The 17,306-nt window shown below is 37.6% G+C and overlaps 1 protein-coding gene across 1 annotated transcript; it reads left to right on the top strand.

Annotated features, from left to right (window-relative positions):
• The first annotated feature begins 3,621 nt into the window (after positions 1-3,621).
• LOC100549614 (transmembrane protein 68-like) lies at positions 3,622-17,306 on the top strand. Its single transcript, XM_003205051.4, has 6 exons — positions 3,622-3,973; positions 5,946-6,110; positions 8,366-8,559; positions 15,131-15,191; positions 15,545-15,684; positions 16,602-17,306. Exons 1-6 carry the CDS (start codon positions 3,688-3,690, stop codon positions 16,704-16,706), a joined length of 951 nt encoding a protein of 316 aa, XP_003205099.1. The 5' UTR covers positions 3,622-3,687; the 3' UTR covers positions 16,707-17,306.

Raw genomic sequence — 17,306 nt, 5'->3', positions numbered from 1 at the left:
AAAAAGCAGGTGTCAAGAAGTTCTGTCCAGAAGCCACGAGTTTCAAACTGCTTAATACTGCGCTCTTCCCACTGTGCTCTGCTAAGCCTGCAGACAAGAGCAAAGTGCTGGGCAGCAAGACCAAGATTATCCATTATTCAGTTGAGGCTGGAAGCCAACTGTGAGGTTTTAATTTTGCTGCCACAGGTCTCTTGTGGCAGTTTCATTGTTGCTTTTCTGTCTTTTCTGTTCCCTGGAATTATTGTGTTAGCTGATATGTCTGTCCTTATTGACAAATGCTCCTTCAGTATGAGCCGAGGATCTGAATGACTTGGACTATATGAGTATTTTGTTGGAAGGGGAGCTCCCTTTAAGAAAGGAGATGTTACTTCTGTCTCCCAGTGACATCATTTGCAATCTCATATTGTATATAGGGTTATTACTCTGGAATTTGGTATGCTTTATAGGTGGAGCCAAAACAAACATCTTGCATGACAACATAGATGATGTTTTCTGGAAGAGCAATGGAATTATTCAGATCAGTAACATTTCATATCCATCCTTAGCTGAGATGAGAAAAATATGGTTTCTTGACTTAAGGAAAGTCCATTCAGAAGATGTTATGCCTGTTTGTTAGGCTTTTATGGCATGCTCAATATTAAAGAATATGGGAGCTGCTCTTGGCTCAGATTTTAGAAGAGCAGAAGAAGAATTTCTCCCTAAAATTCTGAGCAATACAGCAGTTATGAGCAAGCATATTTTGGTAACTCTCACATTGTCCTGCTGTGCATAATCAAGTGGGTCTTTAGGAAATGATTTGTAATAGGCACTTGGATAGATGTGTAATAATTTCTCTGTACAATGATTGATAAAAAGGATGCTGCAAAGTTGTGTTGGTCTCAACAAGGGGCTGGTGAGAGCTATCCAGCAGGACATGGCAAACATGCAAGTCCTATCCTGCTGTGGTCTTTTTTACACTGGCAGTACAGAGAGATGCATTTAGCGTGTTGGACTCAAACTCACATCATATGCTTGAAACCCTGGTCAGGGTTCATTCTTTCCTTATGAAAAGTTGGAGGTAGTGTACAACTTAAGTATGGGACCTAGAACTGAAACTTGATTGAGTGTCCTAACTACAAGGAAAAGTCATGCTCCTAGTTGTTTTTTGTTTTGTTTTTCTTTGTTAATAATTTATGCTTTTCCTGCTCTGGCGAGCTAGAATGATGTAGAATTGGCTTGTGACCTGCCAGTCACTTCCCACCCAGGTGTAAAGTTAACTCACTCTGTGTGTGGCAAACTACTTTCATGTATCCTCAGTAAAATTTGTACTGGCATTAGTAATGTACTTTAATAATCTGTTCCCATGAGTGGCTTTGCTTGTCCCAGTGCTTCTTCAGTCATCCTGTTAGCAAGGGGCTGGCTGCTCCTGCTGGGCACTGAGCGGGGGGTGCCCACACTGCGGTGCAGTGAGAGGTGAAGGGTACCGGGAAGTGATTTCTGCCTCTGTGCAGGTGTGTGGTTTATGGTGACCCTTCAACAAGCCCTCAGCGAGACCTGTACAAGAGTAAAACCTCTCATTTCCCCACAAAGTGTAGGTGCATTTGTTTAAAAGGTTGCTTTCCCATAAAATAGTATTGAGTGCCATCACTTATGCTCATTGCATGCCAGCCTTTCAATGACCTTGCTGGTGACTTACCTGGCTGCTGAGATTGTGTTATTTGTGTTGGACTTTGGAATAATGTTAATTTTTTTCCCAGTCTTCTGGATTTCCCTGATGTTTCCAGAGTTACTGAGAATGAGTATGGTGAGGCTAGAATGATTTTCAGTTTGGCTTTCTGTTTTATTTCCTTTATTCACTCATTTACTGATTTTGAACATGTTAACTACAAGAAGACACCTAAATGTGCTATATGTTAATCTTAGTATTTTAGTAGATTATACAATCTCTCAATCCCTAGGTTCCAGTCAGTGTTTAGAATATTCTAAATATCTATATCATAGCTATTATCTATTATCAGTATATTTACTACATGCTTAGAAATTTTGTGTGTGATTTTAAGAAATTCTAAGTTTAGCTACTGGCTGTAGTAGATCCCAGTCTGAAGACTCCATAACAAAGTGGAATCTTCCCTTTCTTCCTTACCCAGTTGCAGGCTGAATGAATTATTGGCAGCAGCGTTCACAGCCTCTGATTGAGTAGCCTGGGACAAGCCCTCAGCACTGCCTTTTCCTAAGGCCTTTCAGCAGAGCGTGCTTCGAAGGCAGGGAGGATTTGTAGTCCTTACTCTGTCAGCAACTTAAACCAATTAGTTACATCCTTGCTATAGAGTAGCACCACTATATCAGCCTTATCCTTCTTAAGCACCTTCTAAGCAGAGTTTTTAATATCCAAATTATTCAGACTACTCCTTTTATTTCTTTCATTTTACCAATAGAGTTTCTCACTGGTGAGAATTTCTAGATCTTGTTATATTTTAGCCAGGCACCTATCACCAGTATATAAACAACTCCATACCAATTTTGTGTTGCTCTTTGCCTGGTTGGTTTCATTTGTGACATGCTGAGCATGATACAAAACAGCGCTTGCTTCCTCTGTGCTCCTAGCTTATTGTCCTTCCAGCTACTGCAGTTGATGTCTTTGGGTTGGTTACAACCATGTCCTGAGGAGCTGAGCCAGTGTTCGTGGTACTGAGGCTGTGCTTTACATCAGTTCACTTCAGTATTTTACCCAGGGCTTCCAAGAAAGAAAACAGTAATATAAGAATTGGAGTCAGTGCTTCTCTGTAAGTATTCAGCTGAAGACACAATGTCAGAGCTAAGTCTGGGCTTGCTGTACTCTATGATCTTGGCACTGACTGTAGCAACTGTAATTTGTTTCTTGTTGGTACTTGTTCTGGTGTTGGGCCAGAAGAATTTACTTGTTAAACAAGCAGGAACCTGATTGAGGCTGAATTCAGTTATGGATCACTGACTTTGTAATGTTTTAATCTCTGGTTAATGCTTAAGACACCTAAAACAAGCAAGAGATGCTGTGATGCTGTTGCACTCCAGAAAGACCGTTACCTGCTGTAATGCAAATGGAGTCAGGTGCAGGAACAGATCAATTAATAGCTGTGTTTGGGACAAAGATATCACTAGGCCCATGGAGCTTTTGCCAGGCCTGGTAAGTCTGAAAGAAGAGTGTATTGGCATCGTTGTGTGGATGGGAAAGAGATGCAAAGAGCTTCTTTTCATAGTGCTGCCAGCAATTAGCAAATGCTGCCCCAGACTCCTCAAGCTCTGCAGAAGGAGCCAGCTGTTCAGGCTTTTCCTAATGGAAAAATTGTCTTGAAGGTCTGCTGGGAAGAAAGGTGTTCCTAAAGTACACACCTGACTTGCCTCGTTCTCTGGCTGTACTCTGAACTCCAGCCCTTGTACTCAGAATCTTGTTGTCTAGCAGTGTAGGAAAGGCACTTAAGTACATATGATAATCTCATCATCCTTTACAGGCAACAGAGGTAGCAAGTTACCAGCAGTTATCTTAACATGACAGAGAGAGGAAACATGTTTGACTCTGAGCTATGACAAAATAGCTATCAGATATATCTATGGTAAAAATTTGCTTTTAAATTGAGAAGCTTGCATGATCAATTAGATTATTATTATTATTTTTGTCTTTCATGCAGGACATGATAGAGAGAAGAGAATCCTGCATCAGGACAGATACCTATGACCTACCTAAGCTATTTTGCTTACATGCTGGAAGAATGGATTGCTGTGGAGTGCTTGAAGAAATATTTTTTCCACATAGTCATCGTATCAGTGACAATTAGTGCAATATTAGTTTTTTTTATAGTTCCTTTAACAATCCTCTTTTTCATTTACCTTACTAACCTGTTGCTTATAATATATCAGAGGAATGGCGAGGTAAAAGCAGATCCCTTGAGTGATGTTTGGGATAGTGCAAGGAAAACTGTGGCAAGCTTCTGGGATATATATGCAAGAATATGGCATGGTAAGTATGACATGACTTACCTGACGCTTTGAATTACAATCAGTAGTAAGTACGCCTAGGTTTTAATTTTAGATATCTTCCAAATGTACGCAAGTGATTATATATACATAAAAAGTTATATATATGAAGTTATACTTTTGTTTGGCATCTAACCAAAATTTCTCCCTCAAAGACTGATTGCAATTCAGAGTATACAGAATATAAGGGAGCAATGAGATTGTGTACAGAATATATTTTTCTAGGTGAATAGGCAGATGCACTTCTTTTTATATGATATCAGAATGAGGTACAGTATTAATGTTAGTTTTACTGAATTAAGAGCAAGGGAGATACATAATTTTATTTCTGCTTTTGTAGCTGGTTACAAACAGCTAGAAAACAAAACAGCTTAATATGGGATTAAAAACAAAATAACTTATTGGAAATGTAATTGCTGTATTTTTGGCTGAGGAAAACTTATTGTGTCATGATAATATAATTTCAAGAACTGTATGGAAAAATAAAAAAGATACCATGTTTAAGTTTGTACTGTAGCAGAACTTAAAAGTAACCTGATTTTTAGTTTAATTATGCTTAACCTTCAGACATTTTTTCACCACGCCCTAGTCCCTAGGGAAATCCTCAGCCACAAGCTAGGCACCTGTTCTTTGCACAGATGTAGTTTAAGTCTATTAGCAAGACTTAACTTGGTGCTCTAAGGATAAAGAATAATAGGTTGTTATCGGTTACTTGCTGCTCTTCTTCACAGCTTTTCCTCTTAATCTTTAAATATCCTGCAACTTGGAACTTCCTTAACCTATTTTTAGAACTCTGCCTGCACTGTCCTTGTCTTTTTCTCCCCAGATGGCTTGTTTATGGAGCTATATCAGGGATGGAGATAAAGGCAGGCCAGGTGGAATAAAGTTTTTATTTAGTAGAAGCTGTGGCTTTTGCAAGCCTCCTATTTTGGTTCCACCTAAGGCCTAGATCAAATATAGGAAAAATCAGGAAAAAGATTCATAGAAGTCCATGTCTATGAGGAAGTTCCCTTCCCCCATGAAGGAATGGTTTTAACTCGCATGGGGTGAATTTGTATTTTGTGGATTCTTTTCTGGACATAAGTACATAAATTACAGCAACTTTGTATTATGTAAAATCAGAATGAAAAGTTCCCCAGCTTTTCAGTACCTAAAGGCAACCTATAAACAGGAGGGGAGTCAACTCTTTGAAAGGATAGATAACAGCAGGACAAGGGGAAATAATTTTAAGTTGAAGGAGGGAAGGTTTGGGTTGGATGTCAGGGGAAAGTTCTTTGCAGAGAGATGGTGAGGTGCTGGAGCAGGCTGCCCAGAGAGGTTGTGGATGCCCCGTCCCTGGAGGTGTTCAAGGCCAGGTTGGATGGGGCCCTGGGCAGCCTGGTCTGGTATGAAATGGGGAGGTTGGTGGCCCTGTATGTAGCAGGGTGTTGAAGATTCATGATCCTTAAATTCCCTTTCAACCCAGGCCATTCTGTGTGTGTGTGCATCCCCTCCTTCTCCCAAACTGTTCATTCTGTCACAAAATAGAGATTTGTATTTCCATATTTCAGAAAAGCCTCATAGTTGTTTGCCTCCCCTTCTGATGAAGCTATTTCATACCTGTACAATACTGTGGGTTTTTGCTTGTTTGTTTTTTTCACAGGAGCCTGAAGAAAGTTCCAAATGGGCAAAATTTTGCAGTGATGTGATTAAACTCATGTGGGAAAATGCCTGGTTCAAGTCTAATCTGAGGATTAAGTTGCTCAACAAATTAAACCACTAAGTAGGATAATTTGTGTTGTTTGAGGGGCTTTCTCTTTGCTGTTAATCATAAGTTCCATACATAACTTAACTCTTTTCAAGCTACTGCACAGGTGTTTACAACTATCTGGAAGTCATTTAATAAAGGACAGTAAAAAGTTTGCTTTAAATTGCCACGCTATCATTGTTGGTGTACCGCTTTATATCCCAAACAGGCTATGAACTTCATGGTGTGGAAAACCTACCAGAAGGACCAGGCATTGTTGTTTATTACCATGGAGCTATTCCGATAGACTACCTCTACTTTTTATCTAGGCTGTTTCTCTGGAAGAAGAGACTTTGTCTGTCAGTAGCTGATCATTTTGTCTTTCGTTTGCCAGGTGAGAGCATGTTCGCTTGTATAGGCATCCTGAATACACTCAAGCTGTTGCTGATCTTGGTGAAAATAACATTTATTGCAATTGGAAGGCTTTTAAGAGGATATCAGAAATAAGATGAAGGTTACCAGATTGCTGCAAAAGAGATTTCTTTTTCAAGGGATAAGTGGCAGAGTAGTATTTCAAATTGAAGAGTCAAATATTTTTGTTATAAATACATAGTAATTTTAAACAAACAAACAACCACCACCAACCAGAAAACCCACAAATAATAGGAGCCAGGCCTCTCTAATTGCTGTATTAGTAGAAAATATAGTTGAAAGTAATAGACTGAATAAAACTGTTTTTCATGCATCCTCTCTTGTGCTACTAATCTGCTTTTTAGCAGAAAATTACATTTCGTAGATCCATTCTTTGAAAGATGGATCTCATGAGGATATGCTGTGCCAAAGTCTCCAAAAGACTTCTGACCAGGTTCTTCACAAAAGTCTGTTAGATAATTACACAGGTACAGGATAAGTCTTGTGAATTAGTAACTGGTTAAAAAGTGGGAAAGAAAGGGTAGAAATAAACAGTTCATTTACGTTACAGAGAAGTAGTAGTTATTGGCATACCAATGAAAATCTGTGCTGGCACCTATATTGTTTGAAATGCTCATAATCTAGATCTGAAGTGAGGTAACAAAACTTTATCCTGGCCATTGTTTTCAAAGCAGTAAAAATTCACATTACAGTTATCTAACCATAATGAATCGCTAATATTAAATGATAGATGAAACTCAATATTAAATGTAATGCGCTGCAAGGAAAAAAAAAGACAACTTTAAATAGGCAAATAATAAACACATAATTAGGCTTTAAATTCTGTAGATGACTTTAGGAAAATATGTCAGCTCAACTCTCAGCAATTACTGAAAGGCAAGTAGAATTTAAGGATTATCATGGAAAGAGAAGAAACAAAAAACTGCACGAAGGTGCTCATAATGCACATGGCGTCCACATCTTGAGTGCTGAGTGAAATTCCGTTCTCCAGGTGTAAGTAAAGCTACAAAGTAATTAATACACACACCAAAAAACAAACAAAAAAAACAAAAACAAACAAACAACAAAAAAAAGAAACATGGATGGTCAGAGGCCTGGAATGGCTTTGTCTGAGGAGCCAGGTAAAAGGAACAGGAACAGAAGTCTTACATCACTAAGGAATATAAAAATGGTTGTCAGGTGAAGTTCCTGGGGACTGAAAAAAGGGAAATATTGCTCCCATTTACAAGAAAGGGAGAAAGGAAGAGCCAGGGAACTACAGGCCAGTGGGCCTCACCTCTGTGCCTGGATGATCATGGAACAGATCCTCCTGGAAGACATGTTAAGGCACATGAGGGACAAGGGGGTTATCTGAGACAGCCAGCATGGCTTCACCAAGGGAGGTCATGCCTGACCAATCTGGTGGCCTGCTATGATGGAGTTATGGCATTGGTGGACAAAGGGAACCGATGTCATCTACGTGGACTTCTGCAAGGCCTCTGACATGGTCCCTCACCACATCCTTATTTCTAAATTGGAGTGAGAAGGATTTGAAGGGTGGACTATTTGGTGCGTAAGGAATTGGCAGGAAGGTTGCGGTTGTCAATTCTGCCTGTGGCAGGAAGGTTGGAACTTGATGATCGTTGAGGTCCTTTCCAACCCAAGGCATTCTATGATTCACTGCTTCTCCATCTATGTTTTGGGCACATCCCAGAGAAGAGACTCATTTAATGGTTTGTGCAGTGTTGAGACTGTTTTAAATCGGTACAGCAGCCCAACTTAACCACAGAATACTCAATTTAACAGTTTAAAAATCAGTATTTAAAATGTTAAAAATCACGTCTTAAAAGAATTCTAAAAATATATGCTTGTTGAGTATTTGTATAGCGAGCCATATCCAACTGAAAAAGAAAATTTACATTTATTCTGCATTAAAATCTATTTGAAAGGAACTGGCAGGAATAGATACTTTCAGATTTCTAGCTGTGTGGCACAAATCTCAGTTGTGTGACTGCTGTTTTGATAAGTACGAAGAATAGCGTGTGTAAGCCTTGACTTACTGAGGTGCACTTGATAAGCCGGTTCATCTTTATAACATCTGAGCAAAACCACTGCCAACCGATATTCACTCTGTATGTATTTTATTTACTTGGTACACCTTGCTTTAATCTACATTCATGAGCATTAGATTTTAATTTGGCTGTAATCTTGTTCTTACATGCTGCTTATTTATTGCAGGGCTCAAATTATTACTAGAAGTGACTGGTGTTATGCCAGGTACAAGGGAAGAGTGTCTCAGTGCACTGAAGAATGGGCACTTGGTGTCCATTTCACCAGGTGGAGTTAGAGAAGCCCTGTTCAGTGATGAAAGTTACCAACTTATGTGGGGAAATCGGAAAGGCTTTGCTCAGGTTGCTCTAGATGCAAAAGTGGTGAGTATTATATGTTGTCAATCCCAGTTTATGCTTAATGCATATGTGTTTCATTTTAAAAAGCACTTTAGATGCATTGGAAAGCCTTCCAGACAGAAGAAAAGTTTTTGAGAGTAAAAGATTTCTTTTTCTAACCTCCTTCTTCAAGCATGGTAGTTTTATGGAACTGTATAACTTTCGTTCTGGGTGCCTTGTAACAGTTCCATTTCTATAAGTCCATCATGCAGACATTTAATTTCTTGTACTGACTGTATTTCAGAAATCTACACTGTGGTCTTTCACAATACTGATGTAATGTTTTATGTTTTGGGTTTTTTGTTTGTTTGTTTGTTTTTCCTCATCATACTAGATTGAGAAGTTACTTTACTTTTATACTTCTATGTGCCCAGTCATTTCCTTATGTCTTTTAATGTATTCATGTAATCCTTTTTTTTTTTTTTTCTTATATTGTACATTTTTTATTTTTTCTTATATTCTGAGGGGGATCCAGGATTTTGTTCTTACCATTTATCTTTTCTTCATGTTTGTGAAAGATTGTATCAGCCCACATAAGATGATGCATCTGCATTAGCATTTGAGTTTGACTGAAGCAGTTTTTCTATCTTCCTCACTCATTATGCTTTCATTTGCACCATGGAACGATGTCTGAGTACATGAGCTGCATTCCTTTTGGCAGAAACTAAAAAAAAAAAAGGAATCTAATATCCTCCAGCTTCACATGGGCATTCAGTCAATGGTACCAGATAAGAATTAGTTCTAAGTAAATGCAGGGCACTGAAATATATTCAGTGTTGATGTCAGATCCCCAGCGTCAGCTGTTTTCCTCCAGAAGAGTGTTCCTGTTAGTTCACACTGTGCTAATGTACATATGGGCACAATTTCAGTTATATTTTCCATATGAATTATGACCTTCAAATACGAACGTCCACCACTGTGTCTGATATCTTCCACGAAACTTGAATTTCTTACCATTTTCTTTCTTTCTTTTTCTTTTTTTCTTTTTTCCTTTTTTTTGTATAGCTGTATTTTTACCCCATTTGTTGCTTCTCACGCTCTTAGTTGCTTTTGCCAAAACACACTGGGTTGTGAAATGTGTCCTTTTGTTTAATATTTCTTCATTGTTCTATCTGCCTTTGAAATCTTGTGGGAAGGAAACTAAACACTAGAATAAATTTAGAGAAATTTAATTACTCACTGGAAAAAGTATTTGTAGCCCAGGACTCATGCCTCTTTGTTGTATGGCCTTTTAAAAATTACACTTTTGTGTTTCTGTTTCCTCTCTCTTTTTCCCAAAAAGTAAAGGGCTTTTAAATGGTAGCCAAAATACTCCATATATTGTAGGGGCTCGTACATCACCACTGCTAAGAAAATATCAGAATCTGGATAGGATAAACTCAATCAAACTCATGTTAGCATTCCTTTACAGTATTTTTTCTCAAGTATTAAGTTAATAATATACTTGAAAAGTCAGAGAGTTGTCAGTTTAACAACTTGAAGTGATTTCCAATCACTTGTTTTCATATCTGTCTTTCAAGCTTCTCCAAACATTAGAATGTTTTGCCAGATATTTTCACTTCACTTGCAACCTTATAGTGTTACTCTAACATGTAATATCAATACCTTTCGAATAAAAATTGAATTAAAAAATAATATTGTGTGACCTTTATCAAAAACTTCACAGAAATCCTTGCCATGAATCCTTGTAATCTTTTCACTTTTCTATAATTTAGAAGTAGGGAGAGCTGAATAGTGAGTGATAGCTAACATTCAAAAGCATCCTCTGTTGACAAGTGTTTTTTCTTCTAAGTTAGTGAACTGGGTATCCCTTGAGGATAAAGTTCTTGCAGCATGGAAAATTCTTGTGGTCATTTGTATAACGTATCTGGTAAAACAGACCAATGTAGGATTATCAGATATCTAGTGAGCACAAGGAGTATTACTCTCCCTTGACACCTACTAGCCTGAACTCACCTTACAGTGCTGCTTGCTGTTTTATGTTGTTATTGTGTGAGTGCAATCATTCAAAGTTTTCTTTTGTTTGTTTTTTCTCCTTATGATCCGGACTGGTTTTCAGTATTGTGAGCATCACTGCAATTAACTTGTAGGCTCCATTGAATTTTGGGCATCTTTGCTATTTCTCTGGAAGTCTTTGACCAGAATTAACTGAGATGAATTTAAAAAAAAAAAAGAAAAAAAAAAGTTAAGTGCTATGCACTTAATAATGTTGCCCACTTTACTACTCATATATACCATTTCTCATATAAAGTTAGGCCAACATTAGTAACTGGACTCTGTCTTTTGACAAATTTTGACTTTGATTTCTGTTTATACTTCTGTTTATACTTGCTACATTCTTTTCAATACTGGTCAAACCAGTCTCAGACTTTGACTCAAGGCTGTGGATAAACTCATCTAAACTGACAGAACTTGCTCTGTAAGGTAGCAATTCATGTGCTTTGCTAATACTTACTCAGATCCTGGATAAAGGCAAGAGAAGACTAGTAGTCCTTTGTTTTGAATTTATTCATTATACAGTGTAGCCATCAGCCAAAGAAACACATTTTACTGTACCCATAATGACTACATGGCAGATCCAAATCTGCCACAGGTGACTTTAATGGGGATTTAAAACTGAAATAACTTTATATATCTGAACAGACATTGCTGTTCTTTGTATAATGTTACAGAAGTCCAACAGTTCTTGCACTGAAAAACTTGAGGAAAAACAAACAAGAAATGTAGTTTTATCCTCTGTTCTTGCTTGCAGAATTCCACATGCTGTTTCCACTTCATCTTGTATAATTACTCTCAAGTGGGGACTGGGAATAGTGTTACTATTTAATGTAATATTATGAATCAGTGAACCTCCTGGACATGCATCTGTATCAATTTCATTTAGGTAGGCCAGTGACCTGACCTTCAGAAACACCCTCTGTCTATGCCTGGAGTTTGACAGGCTAATGGAGACAAGTCATTTCTGAAGACTGCTACATCATTTTATCTATTTGTATCTTTTACCTAACTAGATACACAGGTGCTATAGTTTTTAAATTTCTTATAAAAAGTAGTGCTTCAGACATTTTGATTTTCTTTCTTTTCTGTAATTTAAAATATACACATCTGAAGATCAAGAATGTTAGAATAATAGTGCCTGTCACTTTGGTTGGAGGCTACAAAGATGCAGCAATGTCCTGAAACTGGTGATGGTAGGCTATAGTATTCTGAGAAAAAACTGGGAGATCAATTACAACCAGGCATTAAGAAGGGAGGGAATCAACAGTCAGGTAAGGAAGTGGTAGACAGGCTTAGTAAGCATAGGGTCAAAGGTGAGGTGAACAGCAGGGATGTTGTCTGCCTTCACTTTGGTAGGGCTTTTGATTGGTCTGCCACAACCTTCTTGTAGACAGGCTGACAAAATCTGGGATAGATAAGTGGGCAGCAAGATGGATTGAGAAGTGGCTGGACTGCTGGGCTGAGAGGGTGGTGATCCGCAGCACAATGTCAAGCTGGAATCCTTTGTTAATTATCTGAATGATGGGATAGAGTGTATCCTCAGAAAGTTTGATAATTATAAAAAAAAAGAAAAAAGAGAAAATTGGCCAAAACACCAGAGGGTTGTGCTGCCATACAGAGTACCTGGAGCAGAGAGTAGTCAGAAATACTACTTTTCTGAAAGAGTGGTCAAGCACTGGAATGGGCTACCCAGGGAGCTGTGGGGTCACTGATCCTGGAGGTGTTCAAGGAACATTTGGATTTTGTGTTGAGGGACATGGTTTAGTGAGTACTGTTGGTGATAGGTGGATGGTTGTACTGGATGATCTTAAAGGTCTTTTCCAACGTTGGTGATTCTGTGATTCTCTGTGATTCTGTGAAATGCCTTTAAGTTCAGCAAAAGGAAATGCCAAGCCCTGACTATTGGGAAGAATAATCTTATGCACCAGTACGTGGGACAATGGCACCAGTATAGAGGCCAACTGCTATTAACAGGGAGGCTGGAGTAGGTGATCTCCAGAGCTTCCTCCTAATTTCAACTATTCTGCAGTTCTGTGATTTCATTTATTTATTTATCTATTTATTTATTTGAGTTGGCTGGGTATGATCCAGCTCAGTTTCAACATGGTGAATCTAAATCTATGGATTATAATTTTTCACTCAGAGAGTGAACAATGCACTGGAACAGGTTGCGTTGTGGTTGCCTCATCCCTGGAGGCATTCAAGGCCAAGCTGGATGTGGCTCTGGGCAGCCTGGTCTGGTTGTTGGTGACCTGCACATAGCAGGGGGGGCTGAAACTAGATGATCATTGTGGTCCTTTTCAACCCAGGCTATTAGATGATTCTATGATTGTAGTGTCTCAGCCTATCAGACCTAGGGTATGGATGTGTTGCTTTACAGACACAAACTTATATATTATTAGTATGTACAACTTTTTATCAGCCTAGGGACTAAATGCTGCTACTTTCTCTTTAACTCATCAGTTGATCACTGTAGGCAAGTACATTTTGCTTGCTAGATAGTGAAAAGATTATTCTCTTGCACTCTTCCTAAAATTTAAAAGCTTTATGTATGTTCAGTATTTTTGCAATGTGAAGGATTGGTTTTTTTTTATTAAATGGTCATCATTTCTGTTCTGTGGTAGTGATTCTTAACAATATGATGGTGTTCTTTGCTTCCTTTCTTGAAAAGTAATTTCAACAACATGTTCAAAATACAGTTCCATAAAATGTAAAGGGACAGTACAGGTGAAAAAATCTTTGTATGTACTGATCCCATCACTGTTATTTTGTCTGCAAAATGTAAAATCTCATTGCTGACTGTAAGATATGACTTCCAAGTTCACATATCTCATGTATCTTTAGCTACAATAAAGAAGTGAATTTGCTTTCTTATTCTGTAATTGCCGAAGGACATGCACTTCAGAGGGAGTGTAATACAGGTCAGTGAGGAGATACAGTTACCTTATTTGTCCAAGGAATTTGCTGAAGTTTCTTCCAATGGCCTTATTATCCAAATATTGTTTTAGTGACACCTTTCCTTGAGAAATACATTACTTTGAGGTGAGCCAAATGTGAATGTCTACTTGCTTTCTGCATGACTTCATGAACTGATTGCTTTTTTATTCACAGCATACAAGTTTAACGTTAGACAGAGAAATTGTAAAAACTTTATTTTTTGATTCTGCAAACAATACTGCAATAAATGCATAACATACATGTAATTTCTCGTAGAATTCCAGTTAAGTTTTAGAATGTTCAAAGGGAAGGATATAAACCTTTCATACATTAACACTTATTTTCCTCACAAGTGGTGACTTTAAAACAGTAATGTTTGTGGGAGCTGAGAAATATGATTTGGTTTCTATATTGGAGTTTATTTGATTCACTGATTTGCTGACTTTTACTCAAATAATAAGATGTTTATGTATTTCACTGTCCATTTAAGCTTTTACTGTAATATCAGTTAACATATATTATTCAAGAGAAGCTGTGTACAACTGCACTTCGGAGGCACAGGAAGAAAAAACAGACCTAATCAGGATGCAAGTCCGTATCAAAAAACCCAACAAGGTGGACTAACAATAACTTTGAGAAAAAAGAACCAGCAGCTTTTGAAATGGCTAAGAGGTCACCAAATAACCACTAGGCTATCTCTGTCTGCCTGCCCCTTATACCTTGCTGAAAACAGCTGTTGAAGTTCTGTATCTTTTTGTTAGCACAATCACAGCAGGACTAATGCATTCAGAAAAATAGAAGCTGCTCTTCTAATTTTCTGTTTTGCTATGAGAGAGTTTATGCAGTCATCACCCTTTAAAACACCAGAGATTAAAAATGTGATTCTGATCTTGCGTTACTCGAATAATCCTTGAATCAAACATAAGGATTTGATTATCTGTCTGCTTACAGATAAGTACCATATTGCATCACAGTATGGTGAAACCAGGGCACTTGACTCTCACAGCCAAGAGTCCCAAAAGGGCATTGCATCTTATGTTGCATACGTGCAACTCTTTCTGAAAAGTTTCATTGGTATAGTTTTTAGTTAAGATTCCTGACGTCCAGGATAGGCTTTCAAAATGAGACCTGGGACACAAAACTCAAAATCAATTGCTCATAAAGGCACTTAATGCCAGTATAAGGAAGCTTGCTGATTTATCATCTTGCTTAGGCAAAACAGAAGTTTAAGCCTTTGTTACAATCACCAAAGAAGATGGGAAGACTATTCAGTAGACTATTGGCTACTGGGATATGATGCACTGTCTCTCCCTTCCTGACTTCCTAAGAAAAATATTTAGCATGTGTCTATGTCTCAAACTGAAAAATTAATATAAATAAATGATCAGAATTTTGGAACTTCTGGATCTTAAGATAAGCTCTAAATATAATGAATTACCATTGCAAGATACACTGCAACCTTCAGTGTATTGATGATATCAAAATTCCATGTTTTCTACCTGACCAACTGATGATCATCTTTTGTATTCAAGTAATTTTCTTTGCTGTATTAACAGACATTAAAACATAGATTCAAACGTCTTATAACATTTTGACCTTTTTGTTTTTCATGGTTCCATAGCCCATCATTCCAATGTATACTCAAAATGTCCGGGAGGGATACAGGATGTTTAAAGAACGAAGTAAGAACTTTAAAATGTACTTCAAACATTTGGAATGTTTCATCCACTTTCCTCCTAGATTTTGCTTTTCAGATTTCTGCTTACTTTAGATTCTTTAACATGCTTGTTGCAGGTCACAGATATCTCAAATATTAACCGATTGGTGTTGCGTGATTTCATTCTCTAACGCAGTCTTATTTCAGTGATCTATTAATTCTATCAAGCTTTGCATTGGTAAACAGCTGCCTAAATCCTGTCATTTATTCTTGATTGCCAAGTGAGGTGTGTATTTTTAAGGAATCTTCAAAATCCATCAGATTTCAAGCTTGAATTGTGTTGTCTATGTCTATAACTTGCTTTTTCCTTCTCTCCAGGATTTTTCAGACAATTGTATGAAAGTACTCGATTGCCATTCACTCCTCCATATGGAGGACTTCCAGTTAAATTTCGCACATATATAGGGGAGCCAATACCTTATGATCCAAATACAACTACAGATGAATTGGTTGAAAAGGTAAGTTAGCTTTCCTTGCAATCATAGATAGGGTTTGTTCCTAGCAGTTTAGGAGGCTGCATGCAAAACTCATACTAAGACTTTATTTGTGCTTATTCTTGGCTTTTAGAAGAATGCCATTTTGTTTACCTGTATAAGTGAAATTTAAAGTTCCCATGGAACTGACTTACTTATCTCAGTCAGGTACTTCACCTCTTTAGACTTGAGGTTGAGATGAGAGCAGTGGTCTAGTTGATCTCTGTCTGATGTTGCCTTGGAAAGAGCCAGGAAAAGTTTAGTTACCTTTTAGTTACATTAGCATGATACACTGCCGTTGCTCTGGAGTAGATCACTGTAGTATTTGGCTCTCTTGAGTTTAAATAGTTAAGAAAAACAAGGAGAGATTATTTTCTATCCCTAGCAGAAATACATAATTTGCCTTATCTATGAGTTTATGCATTCTCATCAGAAATCTGCATTTGAACCTTATGTAAATATTAAAAGAGTTTAGATATTAATTGTCTTATTGTGTGCATGCTGAATATGATAAACTTACAGAAGAATTCATGTTGGGAAGGATGTATGGAGTTCCCAAGCCTGGTTGCAACACTGCCAGCTATGAAATCAGACTAGGTTAGTGAGTCTGGAAGTTGCGTAAGTTTAATATCTGTATGTATTAAAGGCTACTTGAACTTAGTAACTCTCAGGTTTCATGTGTCTCAGTAATTTGAGCCTAACCAAACTGCAATCAATGTTTTTATTCCTTTCATTTCAAAATAAACCACTGTTAGGATAGCTAACTAATATAAAAGACAACTTTTTTCTTAAATTAGATCTATATGTGGATTTCTCAATACCTCAAAACTGACAAGAAGCCAGTGATTGTACTGTTCTTTATCAGTGGATATGTAAAGGTCAACTTTCTCCTCTCTTTTCAGACGAAGACTGCAGTCCAGGCTCTAATAAAGAAGCACCAAACAATCCCAGGCAGCATATGGAAGGCTTTATTGGACAGATTTGATAAACATTGTAAAACTGATTAGAATACTTAAGTTTATTTTACTGTTTTTACAGCATGCAGTAAAAGACAATGTCCTACAGCAACGATGACTAATTGATGTTTAACCAGTTTAATTTACAAGTTTCTATAGTCAACAGAAGAAAACAAAGAACCTCTTGAAGATTCCCCTATTTAAGCTCTTTTGCTCTTCGACAATATTCTTGAAGTCAGGAAGAGTGGGCCTTTCAATAAGAAAACTTACATATAATGGGCAATGCAAGTACTAAATTTCCCAAACGGAGATCATGTAGCCAGTATGTGACAGGTTCCTTAGACAAATATTTACATGCATCCGATGGGCTCAAAAGGTTTGCCTCGTTCTGTGGGTTTTAAGAGTTGTGTTTTTAAGCCAGGTATTAGACTCATACAACACAGCTTAATGGCTCAGTATCCTTAAACGTAAGAATCCTGCATCCAATATTTTGCTCTCATGGAGAGAAGTCTTCTATCCCCTTGGTACAGTGGAGGGAGAGGTCCCCCTCCCTTTTTATAAGATGAAAAAATCTTGCTTACTCTGGAGAAGAAATAACAGTGACAGAAATTCCTGATTCAGATTCTAACTACAGTTTGAGGAAAAAATTAA

Source organism: Meleagris gallopavo, chromosome 3 (assembly GCF_000146605.3).
Source record: "Meleagris gallopavo isolate NT-WF06-2002-E0010 breed Aviagen turkey brand Nicholas breeding stock chromosome 3, Turkey_5.1, whole genome shotgun sequence".
Lineage (NCBI taxonomy): Eukaryota > Metazoa > Chordata > Aves > Galliformes > Phasianidae > Meleagris > Meleagris gallopavo.
The sequence above is the reverse complement of the archived record's forward strand: the minus strand, read 5'-3'. Positions and strand labels throughout refer to the sequence as shown.

Coding starts and splice junctions, on each gene's coding strand:
- LOC100549614 (XM_003205051.4), top strand. CDS start 3,688: ATGACCTACCTAAGCTATTTTGCTTACATGCTGGAAGAATGGATTGCT. Junction 3,974..5,945: donor ATATGCAAGAATATGGCATG/GTAAGTATGACA, acceptor TATCCCAAACAG/GCTATGAACTTCATGGTGTG. Junction 15,685..16,601: donor CAGATGAATTGGTTGAAAAG/GTAAGTTAGCTT, acceptor CTCTCTTTTCAG/ACGAAGACTGCAGTCCAGGC.